Source organism: Oncorhynchus kisutch, linkage group LG10 (assembly GCF_002021735.2).
Source record: "Oncorhynchus kisutch isolate 150728-3 linkage group LG10, Okis_V2, whole genome shotgun sequence".
NCBI classification, from domain to species: Eukaryota; Metazoa; Chordata; class Actinopteri; order Salmoniformes; family Salmonidae; genus Oncorhynchus; species Oncorhynchus kisutch.
In genome coordinates, this window is record NC_034183.2 from 20946330 (window position 1) to 20968000 (window position 21671).

Below are 21671 nucleotides of genomic sequence, written 5' to 3' on the forward strand. Positions count from 1 at the left end.
GAGCATGTTGCCTGTGAGTGGTGGGAGCATGTTGCTTGTGAGTGGTGGGAGCATGTTGCCTGTGAGTGGTGGGAGCATGTTGCCTGTGAGTGGTGGGAGCATGTTGCTTGTGAGTGGTGGGAGCATGTTGCCTGTGAGTGGTGGGAGCATGTTGCCTGTGATGGTGGGAGCATGTTGCCTGTGATGGTGGGAGCATGTTGCCTGTGAGTGGTTGGAGCATGTTGCCTGTGATGGTGGGAGCATGTTGCCTGTGAGTGGTAGGAGCATGTTGCCTGTGAGTGGTAGGGGCATGTTGCCTGTGAGTGGTGGGAGCATGTTGCCTGTGATGGTGGGAGCATGTTGCCTGTGAGGGTGGGAGCATGTTGCCTGTGAGTGGTAGGAGCATGTTGCCTGTGAGTGGTAGGGGCATGTTGCCTGTGAGTTGTGGGAGCATGTTGCCTGTGAGTGGTAGGAACATGTTGCCTGTGAGTGGTGGGTGTATGTTGCCTGTGAGTGGTGGGAGCATGTTGCCTGTGAGTTGTGGGAGCATGTTGCCTGTGAGTGGTGGGAGCATGTTGCCTGTGAGTGGTGGGAGCATGTTGCCTGTGAGTGGTGGGCCTATCACTAGCTCTCCAATCCTGCCAGGAGATTGATTTGACTGGGAAAGAACTGTTCACTTGACAAGGTGTGTATTTAGCTTTGATATAGTCCACAAAAACACAGTCATTATTTTATTTTATGCCAATTGAAACCATATTTCCTTTCAGACCAAATGAAAGGAGAGGATGAAGGGTTATAAGGTAAATGGATAAGTAATGAAGAGCTGGGGCCACGGTTGGTATGTTAAATTAGGCCTACATATGCTGCACTCAGAATTGGAAACAATGACAACACTAAAACACATAATCTGTTATTGCTTGTATTGCTTGCTAACTAGCTAGGCTTTATAGGTAGGAAAGGGAGAGTGAGAATGACCCAAAAGCATTATAAAGTAAAACATGGCCAACAGGGCTTGGCCAGTTCTTCAGTAATCCTGGCGTCTCAACATCTTCCACCTCGTCACCTGATTGTTGAACTGCTCTGCGTATCTGAAAACAGGACGTCACCTCCTTTTTGGTGTCAGTAGTTCATTCCTGAGGCATGATCGCAGCGCTGCAGGGTGTGTTGCTCATACCTGTTAGAGAGGGTTTCCTGACCTGACAGAGACCTAGGGGACAAAGTCTGAATAAACCAGTGAGAGCTGCTGTGGCCATTATAAAAAGAGTTAACAGTGGAATTACATTTCAGTACATCATAGGTTTCATAGAGGTTTCATAATCTTTGTTAGCATTTGTTTGATTTCTATATTACCTATGACCCCAAATAACCCAGTTCTTTAGCCGTTGGACTTGGCGCTGAGGCAGTAACAGTGAAGTTGAGTAACAGAACAAGTCCTTTGTCTCACTTTCTGACTCTGTGTGCACTCTGTACATTCAGTTATTTTGGTGTCTGATCTCCACAATGTATGTGTGTTAGAGTGAGAGGTTGTGTGTGTGTGTGTGTGTGTGTGTGTGTGTGTGTGTGTGTGTGTGTGTGTGTGTGTGTGTGTGTGTGTGTGTGTGTGTGTGTGTGTGTGTGTGTGTGTGTGTGTGTGTGTGTGTGTGTGTGTGTGTGTGTGTGTGTGTGTGTGTGTGTGTGTGTGTGTGAGAACCATATGCGGTGCTATAGCAGGGCAGTGAGGCGTGCAGTGCAGGAGCGAGCAGGGCCTAGCCGGCCCAATAGAGCCCCAGTACTCTGATAATCCCTGTGTTTTCAGGAGCCCTGGCCCGTACTTGATTAGCTTGGGCAAGAAAAGGGTAGAGTTCTCTCTAGCGCGTTTCTCTCTCTTTCTCTCTGTCCCACTTTCATTCCCCCTATTTTTCTCATGCTTCCCCCCCTCCACCCCTGGAGCCACTTCGCGAATGAATGAGTACTAAGTGTTTACTCAGCAACTCTCTCTTTCCTTCTTTCCCTTTTTCTCTCTTTCCTTCTTTCCCTTTTTCTCTCTTTCCTTCTTTCCCTTTTTCTCTCTTTCCTTCTTTCCCCTTTTCTCTCTTTCCCTCTTTCCCTTTTTCTCTCTTTCCCTCTTTCCCTTTTTCTCTCTTTCCTTCTTTCCCTTTTTCTCCCTCTCCCTTTTTCTCTCTTTCCCTCTTTCCCTTTTTCTCCCTCTCCCTTTTTCTCTCTTTCCCTCTTTCCCTTTTTCTCTCTTTCCCTTTTCTCTCTTTCTCTCTTTCCCTCTTTCTCTCTTTCCCTCTCCCTTTTTCTCTCTTTCCTTCTTTCCCCTTTTCTTTCCCTTTTTCTCTTTCCCCTTTTCTCTCATTCTCTCTTTCTCTCTTTCCCTCTTTCTTTCTTTCCCTCTCCCCTTTTCTCTCTTTCTCTCATTCTCTCTTTCTCTCTTTCCCTCTTTCTCTCTTTCCCTCTCCCCTTTTCTCTCTTTCCTTCAATCCGCTTTTCTCTCTTTCCCCTTTTCTCTCTTTCCCTCTTTTTCCCCTTTCCTCTTTCTCTCATTCTCGCTTTCTCTCTTTCCCTCTTTCTCTCTTTCTTTCTTTCCCTCTCCCTTTTTCCCTTTTTCTCTCTTTCCCTCTTTCCCTTTTTCTCTCTTTCCCTCTTCCCCTTTTTCTCTTTCCTTCTTTCCCCTTTTCTCTCTTTCCCTCTTTCCCCTTTTCTCTCTTTCCCCTTTTCTCTCTTTCTCTCATTCTCTCTTTCACTCCTTCCCTCCTGAACTCTTTCTCTCATTCCATTTCTTCTTTTTCTCTTTTTCTCCCAAAGAGAGGAAGAGAGACAGATGTGGTGATGCTAAACATGTACCCACAGAGAGAGAAACAGAGGAGAGATTATTATTCTCTTTCTAGCTGTGAAAATTCTACATGTCTCTGTGGAGTCTGTGAATTGATGTAGTAAGAACTTCAAAGTGGTATTCAGACATGCTTGGAGATATCGGACACCTTGAATTCTTCTTAGCTGTACATGAATTATAAACAGCATCTCAAAGGTTTCTTAACAGAACTATCAATATTCATGTTAATGTGTCATATTGTAAATTAGTGACCAATTTAATAATTAAATTTAGATAAACACTTGCATGTTGCATATACCATACATTTGTTGCTCCCTCACAGTGCCTGGAGTGCACTGGTGCAATGTGTTGGTGAAGGGGCAGACTGTGTGTGTGGTCTTGACTTGTTCTTCTATCCTCGTGGGGACCAGAAATCCCAAAATGTCCCCACAAGGATATTAAAACATTTATCCCTTGTGGGGACATTTCTCACATCCCCATGAGGACAAGGGCTATTTTAAGCTTGTATTTTTTTATTTTACCATTATTTTACCAGGTATGTTGACTGAGAACACATTCTCATTTACAGCAATGACCTGGGGAATAGTTACAGGGGAGAGGAGGGGAGATGAATGAGCCACTTGGATGCTGGGGATTATTAGGTGACCATGATGGTATGAGGGCCAGATTGGGAATTTAGCCAGGCCACCGTGGTTAACACCCCTACTCTTATGATAAGTGCCATGGGATCTCTAGTGATCACAGAGAATCAGGACACTAATTTAATGTCCCATCCGAAAGACGGCATCTTACACAGTTTAGGGGTTAGGTTTAGGATTATGGTTAGGGGTTAGGTTTAGGGTTAGGTTTAGGATTACGGATAGGGGTTAAGGTTAGGGTTAAGGGTTAGGGAAAATAAGATTGTGTGTGTGTGTGTGTGTGTGTGTGTGTGTGTGTGTGTGTGTGTGTGTGTGTGTGCGTACGTGCGTGCATATTTGTGTGTGTGTGTGTGTGTGTGTGTGTGTGTGTCTGTGTGTCCGTGTGTGCGTGTGTCTGTGTGTCTGTGTGTCCGTGTGTGTGTGTGTGAGCACTGGGAGATGGGAGGGTACAGGGATTACAGTGAGGCCGTAGGCCCCAGGGCAGAGGGGCTGTTTCCTGGCCATAGCCTCTGTTTGTCCTGCCTGACCTGGCAGCTCTGGGGGCAGATCCTGCTTGGATTCACCCCTGCTCCCACGCCTGTCTGAAGCTGTTAGCCACTGGCTGAGAGTGGCTAGCTGGGCTTAGTGAGTCTGAGCTGTGGGAGGGGTGGGTGCTGGGGGGGGGGATTTGTGTTGGGAATGCTTAGTGGGGAGTGGAGAAGTGGAGAAGGGAGGGCGTTTATGGTTTATGACTTTGGTTTGATTCATTACACCATTTCTTTCATATCAGCCTGTGAGAGAGCCCTGTTGGTTTAACCTTTGCTTTGAACACAGTGTCTCGCTGCCCCTCGTTCACACACACTCTGACTGTCCCCCCTCTCTCTTAGCCTCTCTCTCTCTCACACACACACGCATGCACACACCTACTAACACTGTCACACTCAGATTAACAAACCTTTAGAATATTATTTTCACTGGCAAAATGTATGTCCTCCATTTGATGCAATTCAAATAGTTTTTAAATAAAGCCATTGAAGCTATTTAAGATTATTTTTATGTTGAAAACGTATATCAAAATATTTGTCTTGGTACATTATCTTCTTTATTAATGTAACACCCCCAATTTGACAAAATAATCCATTAGGAGTGCTATCATGTGATAGTGTTTTAATAGCTTGTCTGTATGGCGACTTTGTGCAATATGCTGTTCCTTATTACAATGTCCCAAAACATAACCCTCCCCTCTGCTTTGAGGAAAGTTTCATTATCAATTTCCAAACATCCTAATGAAATAGAGGGATATTTGTCTTTTCTTCCCCAGAAGCTTTCACAGCTCAATTGCTTGTTTTTAATGGGTTGTTATTATTTTTCAATTGGTGGATTGAGCGTTGGGTTTGGAATCCCATAGAGCAGCTCTGTCCATGTTGTTTCTGGCCTAGATATACACTGCAGTCCAGAGCAAACCCACAGTGGCTCAGACACACGGAGAGAACAGAGAGGGAGGGAGAGCTCCCTGGTCCTTCACTTATCACTCACATAATAACTTGTGATTGGAGCACTTAAACGGACTGTGTGTGCTTATGTCAATTTAACACAATCACAACGTTTTACAGTCACCCGGTATTTCAATATTTTAGTAGCGTCTAACATGTTTGATCGGTTATTTGAATGTAATGTTGCCTATATGCATTCCAACTTCAGAATATGTCATAAAAAATGTGTTTTAGCTGTTTTAATGTAACTGACATAGGTCACAAGAAAAAAAGCGAGGATGTGGGCATATCTATAAAAAAAGAGGCAAACTTCATCCTACTCTGGGAATTAAATGGTCAAGTATCATTACGTTATTTATCCTAGAGTTACAGTGCAACATCCTTACCACATATCATTTAGAAAAGTAGATATACAGGTATCTGAAAATCATGTTCTGTCAGGGGGCAGTACCCCCCCCCCCCCCTTTTCTATCGCCAGTGTCGTCACTCGACCCCTGGTTTATAAAACTGTCCACACCACTCACCTGGCAAGAGAGAATGCTCACTGGCGGCGAGGTGGACAGGGTTCAAATTAACATAGGGAGGGACCCAAAACGCACGCACCGTCTCTGTGCAAAACAATAGCAGATATCCCTCTCACTTTATGGTACCTGCATTTTTTTCAGGGGCAATTTGAATATTACTTTTTTTACATTTCAAGCATACATTAAACATACTTTTTTATGAATCTTGCAAATTTCTCTTACTTTTCGGGCATGTGTAACATGACTGCTGAGTCCCAGCAGTCGCCAGCCGATGCGGCCAGCCCGCTGGTCATGTTGCCTAACGTGAGTCTAGACTCCCCGATACCGCCACCACCACTGAAGCTGCCGGACCGGACGAAGGACGGGGTTCTGATCAAGTCTGAGCCCCGGGGACCTAGTCCGAACACGGACCGAGAGGAGGGAGCTGCTCTGGGTCAAACCGAGGAGCTCATGCCCACGGGGAGTCGACGGAGGAAGAGGCCCGTTCAGAGAGGGAAACCACCCTACAGTTACATCGCTCTCATAGCCATGGCCATCGCCAACTCCCCCGAGAGAAAACTCACACTTGGTGGTATTTATAAATTCATCATGGAACGTTTTCCCTTTTATCGAGAGAACTCAAAGAAGTGGCAAAACTCCATCCGCCACAACCTCACCCTCAACGACTGCTTTGTCAAGATTCCCCGGGAACCTGGAAGGCCTGGTAAGGGAAACTATTGGACTTTGGACCCCGCCGCTGAAGACATGTTCGACAACGGGAGTTTTCTGCGAAGGAGGAAAAGATTCAAGCGCACTGACGTAAGCACGTATCCTGGTTATTTGCAGAGCTCTAGCGCGTTCACCTCGACCTCCATGGGCAGACCGGCATACCCCAACACCCTGTACCCAGGAATAGGAACGGGTTACGGATCACAGCTGGCAGCTTCCCCCCACCCGGGGATGCTGCATCATTATCAGACCTCTGCCGGGGTCAGTCAAGGGCAGCCAAGAATGTTCAGCATCGACAACATCATCAGCCAGGAGTCGGTGATGCAGGGAGGAGAGCTCAACCCCCTGGGGTTAGGCGGTGGAGACCTGGGCACCATGTCAGCTAGCTGCTCCCTCACTGGCACTGACCCCTCCAATTGCTTCCAGATGCAGACTGTCAATCCCTCAGGGAATTCACTGGGCAGAGGCGGTGGAGGACTGTCATCAAACCTGGCACCCGGTTATCCATACTCTTCCTCAGCATCTCCTCCCCACCTGCCTTCCATGACGCAGTCCAGTTTCTCTCCAGGTACTTCTCAGGTGTACTGCACCGGGAACCGGATGTCTCTACCAACCGTGCGCTCCGGGTCTTGTGCCGAACACACTGAGCAACTATTGGGTCTCTCCAGCCCAATGAACTCTTACAACAATTCTTACATGAGGCAAGCCAACTTTGCGTCAGGACTAGATCGGTATATGTGAGAAACTGATTTTTATAGAGACAAACAACAAGAGCCTCAAAATACATTCAATTTAAATAGGTGTGACACCTCTTCTTTGTTTGAAATGCCAAAATGCATTCCATTATAGTTGTGTTCATTTCTCAGAGCTTTTGGTTCGTTTACCTTATGTGTCTTATTCAATTAATATGAATGTGTTCTTAAGATGTTGTGTAGCCTATCTGCGTGTACTTTTTTTGTCCGAGAACAATTCCAGTCATTGTCACCTGTCAGAAAGTAGACTTCTTAAACAATTTCATTAACCACATATACTGTTCTATTTTGTGAAAAGTAAATAGTTTATTTGTTTGTGAATTATGTTGAATAGGCCTACATTGTTATTTACACTTTTTGGTTCGTGTAATAAATACATTTTTTGATAAGCATGGTCTTGTTCCTTGTATCTGTTGAACTGAATATGCCTATGATCTGCACGTACTCCTCTGATTTAAATTAGGCCTACTTTAAATGAATATTTGATTGCTCATTATAATACTTTAAGTCCAATTCCCATAAACCATATTGTTTTTTCCTGTGTACCCAATAGCCTATACAATTAAATTACCCAAACAAAATATTTTCTATTAATATTTCAGATATAGGCCTGCAAGGGAATTTCCACATTCATTCTGAAATATAGGCTACATACTTACTTTATAACTTCGTTAATGGTGTTGATATAATTCGTTTCCTGCGTGTAAATAAAAATGACCAAATCAGGAATCGTGGGCCAAATGTATCGTGTTGAATTAGGCCTACCGAACTGTCTCATAATTTAACCTTTTGTTTTATTACAAACTTCTAGGGAATATAGGCAGTATTGTATTTGCATGACTTGTAAGATCATTTGTATGGGTTGCTATAGTAGGACAGAAACGTCATGCTTTACAGTTATTTGAAGTAATGTCACAGCAGGCCAAACGGACTTCATGGTCTAGACATATTAACGCCTAAATAATATAGTGTTGCTGTTATTGTCAGTTTATGTAGATTTTTTTGTATAATGTTGCCAAATCTATCGATTGCCACAATTGTCCCTCTCCCCCAACTGGATTGTTGGCACACAAACATTTCGCGGCACCTTTATACCTGCTGTAAACTGTGTACATGAGGAATACAATTGGATTTAATTCGATTTTTTACAATATGATGTATTTTACATGACGACGAGATATATTGGCTCACCTGTAGGCCAATGGTAGATAGCCTGGTAGATAGCCTAATATGGTGCATATTTGAGTTATAGGGCCTACCTAGGAATTTTTTATTTATTTGGTTTGATTTATTATTTATTTATTTTACCTTTATTTAACCAGTTAAGAACAAATTCTTATTTTGAATGACGGCCTAGGAACAGTGGGTTAACTGCGTGTTCAGGGACAGAACGACAGATTTGTACCTTGTCAGCTCGGGGTTTGAACTCGCAATCTTCCGGTTACTAGTCCAACGCTCTACCCACTAGGCTACCCTGCCGCCCCAACATACATAAATGTTTTTGTAATTGAATCCATGCACCTTTGCTATTCTAGCTGTCGAACGGTACCTCTGGCGAGTCTGTACATCATTGGTCTGCAGCCTAATAGATTTTAATTTACCCGTAGTTGGAGCGACACCTGGCGGTCTCTATCAAAAGTTTGTCTGGAGTGATTTTTGGATTGGAATTGGTGCCGGATTCTACAGTTTGTCCACTAGGTGTCATGCAAGACAAATAAGTCACAAACTGAAAAACAGAGTAGCCTAAAAAGGAAAAATAACGTATGGTAATGTGATGTTGTTGAGCTTGACATGTTTCCGGTCCAAAGTCCAATATGGATGGAAGTAAAATATGTTCTCATCCCTTGAGGAACATTTTATATTTTGAGGCAACAAAAAACATTTAGGCTACCAATTCCACCACTATAAAGGCTGCACAAACCACTATTTTGAAGTTGGCAGTCCAAATGCTACAGGCCATTACAGACTAGTTTGTTTCTTCGTGAGATTTTGAAATAGCCCTAGGTTTATTACATGCCTCCTAAGTCATTCGTTCTTGTCAGTGTTTTTGGGTCTGGTGGAAATGCAGACCCATGAGATTGCCAAATCTAAGTCTTGGTTTGGAAGATGATCAATTGTAATTGTGTATCTATAATCAATGGCAGGGTTGGGTAGGTTACTTTCTAAATGTAAGCCGTTACAGTTACTAGTTACCTGTCCAAAATCGTAATCAGTAATGTAATTTTGGATTACCAAAAGTCATTAATGCAATCTGATTACTTTTAGAAGTTTTAGAAGAAGACCAAAAGGATCCATCAAATGTATTTGGTGTGTCATCATTAGTAGTCTCTGACTTGTGGTCAGACTTGCTCAGCTGGAACAAACTTAAACTTGTGCCTTTTTTCAATGCTGAATTGGATGTCATTGAGAAAAGAGAAAGGTGTCATTATGTATTTTTTTTCCTCAAACATCCTTTCGATTTTTTAAAGTAATCCAAGAGGGAATCATCTAGTTTTTTAAAAGTAGGTTATCTGTTATCTGATAACAATATTTTCGCTGTTAACGTTACTGATTACAGTGACAGTTTTTTGTAACCAGATTACATGTAATCAGTTACTCCCAAACCCTGAATAATAGGCAAAGGCTACATAATGTTATTTCTCGCCAAATCAGCTCAAGTCTAAGATGGCGAGAAAGCGTCTAGCTTCTTGAGAGAACAATTATGAATTGAGATTTGGCCTTTCTTCCATGCAGCTGTCTGGTTCCTCAACTCAGCGATGTGAGCAATGCAACCTCTACCAGTTGACGGGCCGGCTCGACCTGCCCTGCCCTGGGCTGGGAAGGATTGGGATTGGGAAAGGGGTCTGTGACGGACTTGCTGACTGAGTGAGTGTGTTTAGATAAATTACAATTGAGAGGACCTCATGGTCGACTCCGGACACATTCACTTCCGCACGGTTAGGCTAGGCTATACCTTCAACCGCTCTCCACCTCCTTAACAACTGAACTTGAGAGTCATGCATCAGATGTAAAATGAATTCAATTGAGTTGGCATGAATTGACGATATGTTTTATTCGAATTCAGGAATATGAAATGTATGTTAACATTGCTGTGCGATAACTTGCTTTTGCAGGTGCGGATCGCCTAAAATCTATTTTCCCTTTTTTTCATGATATTTGGGCCTGTATAGGGAAAATCCTGAAAGGTTCGTTGAAATATTTGAATTTGAATGTAATATTATATATATAAAAAAAGAAAGCCATGTTAACCCACACAAACGTTGCCAATGAAGTTGCTGTGGTGTTTTGGGCAGGAGAAGCCTGTGTTAACATGAAGGGTCCTGTTAGCTGATGGTCCTGTACAGAGACGGATGAGGTGCTGATGTATTACAATAACGCCATGTTTCTGCAACATAATGAATTGTAATGCGAGCGCTGCTCCCCTGTTGTCATGAAACACACAGACCCATCATCTGTTCTGTCCATAGCATACATAGCGTACTCTGACGAAGACGAATTAGAGCAGGTTGCAGGCGCATATGTGTTTGTCTATATGTGAATGATGTAGAAAATGTAGATGGATAATGTAATGACTTTTGACAAGTTAAACATAAAACCCGTGAGAAGTGATCGGAGAATTAATGGAGGACATGTTCATGGAATTCCTTAGCTAGTGCTGCCTTTCTCCTCTGAAAATAAATAATGACAGGGCATATTATTATTGAACCTTGTTATTGTTTGTCGTATAATTAGGCCTATCATTATTATTACACAGTAGTAGGCTAATTATCTTATTTTATCATTCACGAAGGATTCTTTCCATGGAAAAATTACCCCGTAGTCTCAATTCTGAAAAACATTGCTTTCAATTGTTAAACTTGCACTGTGGAGTTATATATTATTTACCTGTCAGTTTCGGCTGTGAATTACTATATCTGCTCCATGTTTCAAATGAATAATCAGAATATATATCTGTATTCTATACATATATATATCTCCCTTTCGATAACAGTTTCGTGTTGGCTTCTATTCTCCTTAACTCTGAGAGGACAGAAGTAAGAAGTCATACGTTTGTTTAAACCCAATGGACTCAATAATAATAGTAATAATAATATGATTAATAATAATAGGCTAATACAAATAATACATTCTAATAATAACACATTTGTACAGTTTTATAACACAAGTATACTGTTTATAACATATGTCGTTATTTGACTGAATTAGGGTTTCAATATTGTAAAATGTACAGTTAATAATACCGTTTTTCAATTGTATTACAATGACTGTGTATTATCAATGACTGTGTATTATCAATGACTGTGTATTAACAATGGTTAATAACATATGTGGTAATCAAAGTCAAAATGGTAGGCCAATAATATGGGATAATATTAGACCCAAACGCATAACGTCATAGAAAACAAAATAACCACTTATTTAATTAACCGCAACGATAATAAGCAATTATTGGAGCACTTATAAAAAGTATTTAAAGCCATCGTGGATATTTGTATTTCAATATTTTTGTTTTGTTTAGAAGGGTATGAGAGCGTGCATAATTGCAAATTGGATAACGAAATATTTAGCATAATTGGAATCATGTTGTAAATCAGATTCAAGTGACATCTGAATTAATTCACTGACTAACAAACAAATACACGAAGATGTTTTAGCCTTGAAATCATTCTTCATAAATATGCAAATTGTCTGGTAGTGGACCTGGGCTGTGTTATGTAGACTATTTATTATCCAATCAACTAACTCCGATTCTTAAGAATTGAACCCTATGAGGTTTCAATACCCCTGATACTATGGACACGTCCATCCTGTTTGTCTTTTGATATAGCTACAATTCATTCCAACAACATAAAACCAATACTTGTGATGATATTCCATGTTTAGAAGATGTGTGTGTATTGGAGTATCGTTAACCCAAGAGAAGGTGTAAAGTAGTGCACTTACCATCTCCTCCCCGTGTCCGTCTTCCCTTCCCTTTCCCCTTTCCTTCATATCCTGGTAACAGTGACACCGTGACCACGTGATTTGGACGGCTGAATAAATAGCTTTTGAGAGCTATGAATGGGAATAGTATGAAGCTCACGCAGGATACTTGCTTCGTGCCTGTGGGTAAAGATATTCATACAGATATGCAACAGTAAACTAACGACCTAAAACACAAATGAGTGCAAGGAAGAAACATTATTATTGTATAAATGTTTGTAGTGGTCTTCAAGTAAATAGCTTGGCTGAATTTTCCATTCCAGTTTTGTTTTCCTGCGCTTGAATTCAGAAGAGTTTCATCCTCGGTGAAAGACACCTCAGCCTCCATACCAACTGGTTGGAGTGGGGTTACACCTGGATCCAAGCGTAGTCTTGCTCTCTTCTAGATTCCACTAATGTTTCTATGCAGCTTGGAGAAGTAAACAGGAGTTCGCTTTGGTCCTCTGAAGAGCGGTTGAGTGCTTTACGCACGGACTGAGTACACCCAGCTTGGGAGCTGAAAAGACTCGGTACGGAACGAGAGGAAGGAAGATAACCAGTCTCTCCAAGGATGACTCTAGGTGCGGATATGTCCGACAACTCTGCTTTGTCTGAAGATGTGGACATAGATGTGGTTGGGGGAGACATCTCGGTTGGCAAGGATGGGAAATACCTTCATCACGATTTCCTGGACAATGACTCGGACGATAATTTGTCTCAGAACGCGGGGGAGAGGGGTTCCTCCCCCAGCCTCAGCAGCTCCGAGTGTCCGGTTGACCAGGTTGGAGTTGGTATAGATTCAGGGGCCATGATAGGTGATAAGCCTGGTAAGAACGCTCTAGTCAAGCCCCCGTACTCCTACATAGCCCTGATAACCATGTCTATCCTCCAGAGTCCCAAGAAACGTCTCACTCTCAGCGAGATCTGTGAGTTTATTAGCAACAGGTTCCCGTATTATCGGGAGAAATTCCCCGCTTGGCAAAACTCCATTCGTCACAATCTTTCTCTCAATGACTGCTTTGTCAAAATCCCACGTGAGCCTGGCAACCCCGGAAAAGGCAACTACTGGACCCTCGACCCGGAGTCCGCAGACATGTTCGACAACGGGAGTTTTTTACGCAGGAGGAAGCGCTTCAAGAGGCACCAAGCCAACGAAATCCTCAGGGACGCCGGGGGGTTCCTGCCCGGGTTTGGATACGGCCCTTATGGGTACAACTACGGACTCCAGCTGCAGAACTTCCATGCACATAACCCCTATCATCCGCACCTCCCAGCAGGCGCTTTCCCTTTCCAGAATACATCTTGTGGATTCCCCTCGCCAGCCTCAATATTCCCCACGCCACATCCCCTGCCCTCTCTATTAGGGGCTGATTTACGAAAGCCATTCTACCCTCAACTAAGCCCGACCTTGCCCGGCCTGGCGCCTCTCAAGACGGACACTAACACTCCGATTCGGCCCTCTTTCTCTATAGACAATATAATCGGTGCAGCTAACTCCGTGGCCTCCCCGTACAGCGCACAGTCGGGCAGCCACAGTCAGGCTCAGATCCTGGCCATGTTAAACCCTGCACTCGCCTCAGCTTCGAACCACTTGAACCTCTCGCAGGAAGCAATGCTTCAGCCTGGCTCACAGACATTCTCCAGCAAAACTACAAATCTAAACATGTGTCATTTCTAAACTGGCAGCAAAAGCAAAACTTGCAGAAATCCTATTAATCCATTATGGTTCTATTCGTCTTATGTGAAGGTAGGATAAACATTCATTGAGAAATAGAGTGTTGCTCTTCCTCTTATGTTTCTTAGATCTGATCGGAGAGAGGAAAGTGAAACGGTGGCTATATTTATGGATTGTAAATATGTATAGGATACACTAAATGGAAGATTCATGATGAAGTCAGAAAACAAATTCTAAGACAATGTTGAGTGTATTCGTTGGCCTACATTGGCCTAGGCCCTCACCTATCGTGAGCAAAGATCCAGCTATTTTAACGCAAGTTTAATTTCATGTAATCTCACTGTGGGGAAGATTTAATTGTTTCTGAACTATAATTGAGATTTGTATTATGGTTTATATTGTTTTATATATATTGTGTGCGCTGTGAAATAAAGCACTGTTAATAGGCTACCGAGACGCAAACTCAGGTTTTAATTGTTAGAAAGCACATTGAGACAAGGGGGGTTATTTAAACAAATCTAACCTTTTCCCACTACCCCTCGTTCTCTTAACACCGGTGTTGTGGTGAATTTGTATGGATAGTGTTTCATGTTGTCAGTGGACAGCTATGTGGTTTTGGTGTAAAGCGCATTACCTCTCATCCTGTTAAACTGTTGTGCTTTCGTTCCTGTCTATTTCATTGAAATCAATCAGTGAAACGTATGTTATATGTACAGACAGACACTTAATGTTCATAGGTCATTTTTTGTTGTAATGAAAATAATAATAAATGTTTGTGAATTTAAAAATACTTTCGTTAACTTGTTTATTGGAACGTTTTATTGGCCCTATGCCTGCACACATAGGTCTACTCAAACATTTGAATACCCATTAAGACTCCAAAGCCTAAAATCCCACAAGGAAATAGAAAATATGCTTATGTTTTTATTTATCTAGCTCCGAGGTCAAACTTCAATCTGTATGAGTAGGCCCAGTTTGAACGCTATACGCAGGTCTTTGATTGTCCGACTACGAGCCGCTTTCTGAAACGATTATGAGCGTTCATAGTCATTTACGCAATAGTGCCATGGGTTTAAGTCTCAGTTAAATCTTGCATGCAACGATAGGAGTATTTATTACTTCTCTATTATCAATTTTACATTTTCAAAAAGTAGCCCATTTATTAGCCTATATACCACTACAGCCAACAAGCGCTAAAATCCAGATTTGTGATGTCTGAACTCCCACATTTTGCTGTGAGATATATTCTGGAAGAGTGGGCATGTATTCATTCCTCTTATGTGGCTCTCAGGGCGTTTATAATGGACTCTTTTTTGGCAAGTAACAACGGGCTAAATGAATAGGAACATCGGGTTTTGGAGGCCTGTAATTGAATGTGAACGTTCTACATGGATACCCACGATCTCTTGGGGTTTCGTTGCTAATTTGTAGCAGCGTTTTTCATCAGGATCCTAATCCACGATCATTCCGGCGTTTTGCCCGTTTGTTGATGTTGTCACTGAAGACCCATGCTCAATGCGCTCCCAGCGAGGGGTTCTCTCGGAGACAACCCACACACATTTGCCTCTGAAAAGCGAACTTCTCAAAAGGCGCGCGGTTGTTCGCTTTCATGTCGTCTGTGTTGTCTCCGGACAGATACAAAGGAGGTAGCGGGACAGGACTCGTCTCAGTGCAGAAAACAGACCGATTATTCCATTTCGAAGTTGGCCAAGCACATGTTCCGAGGCAGAGGGGGGCGTAAGAAGCCTCTTTTATTTACCAGATCTGTGTGCAAATGGTTAAATTACTCGGTGGGGTGTTTTTGACAGTTGATTATTAGGGATAAAGGGTGGGAGGGCTGACTCCCCTCTTCCACTTTCCCCTTCAGCTCACCCTAAGCCTTTGAAGAGAACGCAAACATGATAGTCATACTTTTATGAAGTCTCTTGCACTCCTTTTGTTGATGTCGTGTTAATGAAAGCCCTTGGAGTAGACCTTTCATATGATTTTCTTTCGATTCAGTTTCTGTGTCATAGCGCAACATCAGAAAACGAATTAAACCAAATCCGTTTTGACAGTAGAGGAGAAGCTCACTTTAAGCATGGTGCCAAAAATCGCACTAAATTTAGGCTGTCACACACACACACACACACACACACACACACACACACACTCACACACACACACACACACACACACACACACACACACAGACGCACACACACGCACATACAACTTTGACATAAGTTTGATAATGCACTGAAAGGGTAAGATTGTTGTTTTAGTTTATATTATATCGACCTATGGGCTATCTCTGTCAAAAGTAGATAACGGGCCCTGTTCACCCCGTGGCCATATTGAATGTTAGGTATTGTATCACATATTATATTCAATATATTTTTGTGTCAAATATTCACTATAACACATGGACATGAAGAGATCAATTGCCTGCACCACTGTCGATACCCTCCGGTATCACAGGCTGCAACAATCCAAACAAGACTGTGCCTCGTTAAAATCATCATTAGAACCTTCTTATGATGTATCTTTTGTAGCCGAGCTGTTTTCCAGAGCCTTCGTTAGTAACGTGGCTCTTAAAAACCTTTGCACATCTACGAGTGATACAGACCATTCCTAGAGCAGCCAAAGTGCATAGTTAGATGCCTTTTAGCCCTTCCACGTCACTTTATTTACAGAACATTGAATAATCAAGATATGTCTGGCTGTGACTGCTTCAAAATGAAGTTGACTAAATACAAAGTGCCAAAGTATTTGCAATTGGTACAAACAAGTGAAGGATAAAAATGCTGCTTAATATGAAAACCGAGATAACTGAATTAAAAGATACACAGGCCTATATACTATTTTAATCATATTGAAATCAATTTCATGTTCAATTGAGTTCTATTTTACGACTAGGTTACTGTCTGTCATTTTTGCCTCAATGTGTTTCATGATGTGTGACAACATGTGCGCAATCTGTGATTTTGTTAATGTAAATGTATGTAATAGCCTATTTGCAGCCATAGGTGGTAATATCTATTTAGGAGATGATCCTTTGTCAGTAGTCTATTGTGGAATTATAATGTTAAAGTAAGATTTGAATGGAGATAGTGAACGTTCTCTCTATACGTGCTTGTTTGGGAAACACTATTAAAAAGTTGTCTCGTAAATAATGACGCATCTAGGCCTGCTGTCCTAGGAACGACCATCGTAATGCTTAAAGTGACCTACAATAAGAATAAAAACATGGATTACTAATTATACCTCTTTCACGGGTCACAAATCACACAAATATAATTTACTCCAATTATATCCAAATCAACTGTTTATCGTTTTAATAGCATGTTCATTCTGCTTTCATTTTCTCAATATGCCGTGTACTTGTCACAGGAGGACCACCCACAGTCTCGGGACAGAATGTGTTTCTTTATTTGTCTCTGCAGCAGTCGTCTGTCCTACAGTCGTCTGTCCTACAGTCGTCTGTTCTACGGCTTGGCTCACTAAAATGAGTTTGAAATGCTTTGAGTATATTTGAAACATGACAACATTATGACTAGACCAACTCCTAGCCTTCTGAATGAAAGAAATGTAGCCTATGCTTTGACATGGATTTGCTTTTGATTGGCATATTTCTCTCACTATGGCACCACACCAGTTTCCTTGATCGAAGGGTGCTGTCGATAGTTCTGCTCCTATTAAATTCGGCTACTGTAACAGGATTTCTTTGATTATGGAAAAGTATATTAGATTATGCATTTTTACTTCGTTATATTGAATATCTTTAAAATATTTAGTTTGAGGAAACCTGTTAGGCTATGACTTGACCGAACTCTACAATATAATTTGTGCGAGTGCCACCTTGCTCCAAACCATCGCATCATCACCTTTCCTCGGCGCGCGGGCAGGGGATTACATGAAATCGTTGTGCTTAAACCATGCACATCCTACCCTGGCTCATATGCTAATTACACCACCAGTCAATTTGTCACTGCTAGTTACGCTGTGAAGGACACTAACGACCTGTTAATTAGGTGGCAGCAAGATGTGTATCTCAAATTCTAAGAAAAAGTAATATTATCTCGTAATTTAAATGATTCAAGGTAGCTACTGTTCAACAACGCCCAGTTTGGATTTTTTTTATTTAAAAAAAAAGTATTTATACTGCAGGCCTAATGACATATTCCGAGGAGTCAATATGTCTTTGTAGGACAGGCCTACCTCCAGGGAAATGATATACCCATAGGACAGAATGGTGAATATTGAAAACGGGTATAGGGCATTAGGCTTCTTGTTCAAAATATTAATAGCATCTACATTTACAAAAACAACAGTATTATAGGCTATACTTTTCATATGATAAAACGTTATAATAATACATTAACAATTATTATTATTATTATTTGGCATATATTCAAAACGTCGGTTTTCTTTTATTAATGTAAGTATCTGTAAAATAAATAGATATTGAGGGAGTTGCATAAAATAACCTATAATGTCAAAGTGTAATCCTGTTTAAACCTACGTTGATAAAAACCTATGGATATACAAGGTCTGCATTTACTATCATGTCTTGAAATGTATCATATAGGCAAGCATCTTTACTATAAAAAATAGTTGTGGTCAGCTCTACGTTTCAAACAAATAAATCCCAGCAGCACCACAGTTTGAGGCAGTGTATTGGTGTGTTTAACAACACAAACAAACAGTTGCCATATCATCAAGTCTTTATGAGAAGGTCTTAAAGTTCCATTTCAGCTTTGTCAAAACATTACCGTGGGTCTATTAAATAGAGAATGGTCACCTGAGATGAACTAGGATGGACGGACACCTGTTGCAGCCGGAGGCCAGACAGTTCTGTTTTTCTTTGTCATGGACTCCATTTTAAACCGGCATTGCAAAGTGAGTTCAGCCATGGATAGGGCTACACGTTTCACTCCAAGTTTAGGCACCATTAGGCTCTAGCAATATATACATAGGGGGCGATTGGGAGCAGAGAATATATATATATATATATATGGTCGATGCAGGTTTCATTCAAGGATTGTTCTATCAAACCTGCATTACAGTATAGACTATTGAAGCAGCATGTTAACACACATTTTCCAGTGGACAAATTAAATCGCAGAACGGAATAAATCAACAACGTAAAATATTGGCCCCTTTCAAAATGAGGACTCTTGTTTTACTGGTACTAAAGATTGTATTTGAGGTTTTGCTATTGCACTCTTGGGCCTTGCCTGCAAAAACACGTTGGCTGTGTGGCGGTAGCCTGTAGGCTGAAGCTGTGAAATAGGCAGGCAGAGAAGGTCATTTTCGCGCACACAGTACAGGAATGCGATGACCGGGTCCCCAGGCACATCGATGCCTGCAGGAGAGTAGCCGCGGGCTACAATAAATCAAAAACTCCCTTCTCTACTGGTTAGTGCTATCCGGATCCTTGGGACTTCCATACCCTACTAAACCCTAACCATAACCTTAACCCCTTACATTAACCATAACCCGTACCGTAACCTTTTTAGATGTCAACTTCAATGGTGTAGGGACGTCCGAATTGCAACTCGCAACTCCAATAAGACAACAACAACTCGAAGGAACGTCCCACTCCAAAAGAAAAACAGAAGTGGCTAGGTTTTCCAGTCAAATTGTCACTGCTAGTTGCGCTGTGATGGACACTAACGACTTGTTAATTAGGGGCATTCTCTGCTCCCAATCGCCCCCTCCGTGTTTTTGCAGCGGACAGAGGAATATTCTGCTTAATTAATTTAGAATGTGTAAATAAAGCAAAGACAGCTAACTGCCCTCATCTCTGGAAGCAAAATATTTAATTTGGAAGTGCTCGCTTATCGACTTTGACACAATGTGACACACTGACGGACACCTGCTGCTGGCCAGGCATCCCACACACAGAGAACATGGGGATTAATTACAGTGGATATTCAACTGCCCTGGTCACCAGACTGTGATAACAGCTGATCTAGCCCGCCGTTCACTTGCGTGTCTTTGGCACTGCTCGTTCATGTACGTCTCATTCCTCTCAGAGAGCACGCACAGGGTGAGGGGAGGGATGTATGCATTTCAATGGATGTATGGTGTTCTACTAAGCTATATGGAATTGTTTTAAGGTCATACCAAGGATCATTTTGCTATTTGATTTTGAATTTTAAGACACCTTTAAGTATGAAAAAAATATACAATATATAAAAAAACATTTGATGAAAAATACGTTTTGGCCTTACTGCTATTAGCCCGTACAAACCAAAGAATAACAGATTCATAACCTGGAACATAAGATTTAAAAAATATATATATATAAAAAGGAAGTTTGTTCTGAAGTGTCTGTCCTACATCCGAGAGATATAACAAAGATCAGGAAACATTTTTTGTATTTAATTTCTTTCTTTTTTTACATTTATTTAACCCCTTATTTTTGGAACTAAACAGTCTCTGTATATACTTCCATACATTTGTTCCACTGGTGCAGGGGACCTACAGACGAGTCTTGTGAGGCCTGTGGGCGTCTTAGAGCAAAACAACTGACATGGACGTGTTCGTGAGAGTCTCACATTTCCACAAGGGGTGTACAAAAACACTAATATTATAGCCCAAACTGTTCGGTGGCTACAGACAGAAGTTGACAGATTGTCTGTACCGACACCAAAACAGAGAAATCCATATTGTTCACGAGAGTCTCATCTTTCCATAGAGGGGTCATAATAGTTTGTAGGACAAACGTTCGGATGCTACATAGGATTTTGTGACAATACCGATTTTCCGGATTTTTCATGTTTCTGACAAACACCTCTCTAGCTCTATCACCATTCACTTCAGATGCAGAAGCGAACATAGGCGGATGTGGTGGATTGAGATGCATCCAATGCAAAAAAAACAGTGGTCTCTATCTTAAACAAATTGATTTTTATGGGGATGTTTTTATTATGCTAATTCGATTTCCGCGGGGGGCATGGACATCGAACTTAGGGTTTTGTTAATATGATTATTAACTCCATGACAACCTAGGCACTCCTGTCTTTCTTTTGGAGTAGGATGTTCCGAGTTGTTGTTGGCTTATTGGAGCAACGCGTGGACTTAACAGTAACATAATGAAAAGGCAAGGGTTTTATGTGACTTTCCCCGCTATTGCTTTGATAGAAAGGCACAGCTGGTGGCCTTTCTCGAACACACTGATATTGCTAACAGAAGTAGACACTAACAGACGGTAGGAGAGTATGTCCATTTCATGCTGGGACACTGATAGGGTATAGCCTATGTTCCTTGGTACTTCGATGAGTGTGCATGGAACAAACAAGAATCAAATGGATTCTGGAAAACGGCGCGTCTCATGAGTTGGAATGAAAAGCCCTCCAAAAACTCGTAGTAGGCCTACCACAAATGAGTTAACCTCTATATTATGAGGGGCAATGAGGCCTTTTATTATCCTTGAGGTTAACTGTTAATCCCTATGTTTTCCCCATAACTGCTGTTGGCCTATTTGTCAACCTATTACGCAGGAAAGATAGGCCTGTTACTCATGGAGGATAGGCCTAATTACACATCGGCCTATTTCACGACATGTCCTATAATTGCCCATAGAGCCTATTCATTAATCAGTGTTTTTATTTCATTAGGTGAATTCCCTTTCTAATTCTTAAGGCTTGATCCCCGAGTTCTCCAAACACAATTATATTTTACGCACAATGTAACATTTCAATCTACTGCGAATCACGGGAAAATGAATGGTGACGACATACCAAAACACGAACATGTGCCCTTGTTAGTGTGTTGATCAACTTTCTCCTGAAATGTCTACTCCTTTAAATCGGGCGCATGTGTCTTCCTCAGTGGTCTGCGTCCAATTGTTGCATAGCCTACTACCCTGCAGTTGACTATATGAATGTTATATCTTATTAACGTTTATTTACTTGTGTTCTGTTTCAGTTTTAGGAACATTAAGGTGGAAAATATGACAACTAGAATATAGAGTCTCAAAATAGGGTTACTCGACTAGGGAGACATGTTATTTCGTTTGGCAAACTAAAGAAAACTGTTTTTAAACTCAAGGACATTATCTCCCCAAGAAAGGTGAAAAATAAACTTTGTTTAAGTCGTTTCGAATGTGAGTCGGTTTTCGGAAAGAAGGGGAAAACCTCGCGATAAAAATGAAGTT

The 21671-nt window shown here is 41.6% G+C and overlaps 2 protein-coding genes across 2 annotated transcripts; both read left to right on the plus strand.

Moving 5' to 3' along the window:
- Nucleotides 1-5439: 5439 nt before the first annotated feature.
- LOC109897486 (forkhead box protein E4-like) lies at nucleotides 5440-7271 on the plus strand. The gene has a single exon (XM_020491980.2). The coding sequence runs from the start codon at nucleotides 5627-5629 to the stop codon at nucleotides 6875-6877; it is 1251 nt and encodes a 416-aa protein (XP_020347569.1). The 5' UTR covers nucleotides 5440-5626; the 3' UTR covers nucleotides 6878-7271.
- Nucleotides 7272-11951: 4680 nt separating this feature from the next.
- LOC109897897 (forkhead box protein D2-like) lies at nucleotides 11952-14315 on the plus strand. Its single transcript, XM_020492549.2, has one exon. It carries the CDS (start codon nucleotides 12422-12424, stop codon nucleotides 13526-13528), a length of 1107 nt encoding a protein of 368 aa, XP_020348138.1. The 5' UTR covers nucleotides 11952-12421; the 3' UTR covers nucleotides 13529-14315.
- The last annotated feature ends 7356 nt before the right edge of the window (nucleotides 14316-21671 follow it).

Bases quoted from the DNA above. Each gene is read 5' to 3' on its own strand.
- LOC109897486 (XM_020491980.2), top strand. From the start codon at position 5,627: ATGAATCTTGCAAATTTCTCTTACTTTTCGGGCATGTGTAACATGACT.
- LOC109897897 (XM_020492549.2), top strand. From the start codon at position 12,422: ATGACTCTAGGTGCGGATATGTCCGACAACTCTGCTTTGTCTGAAGAT.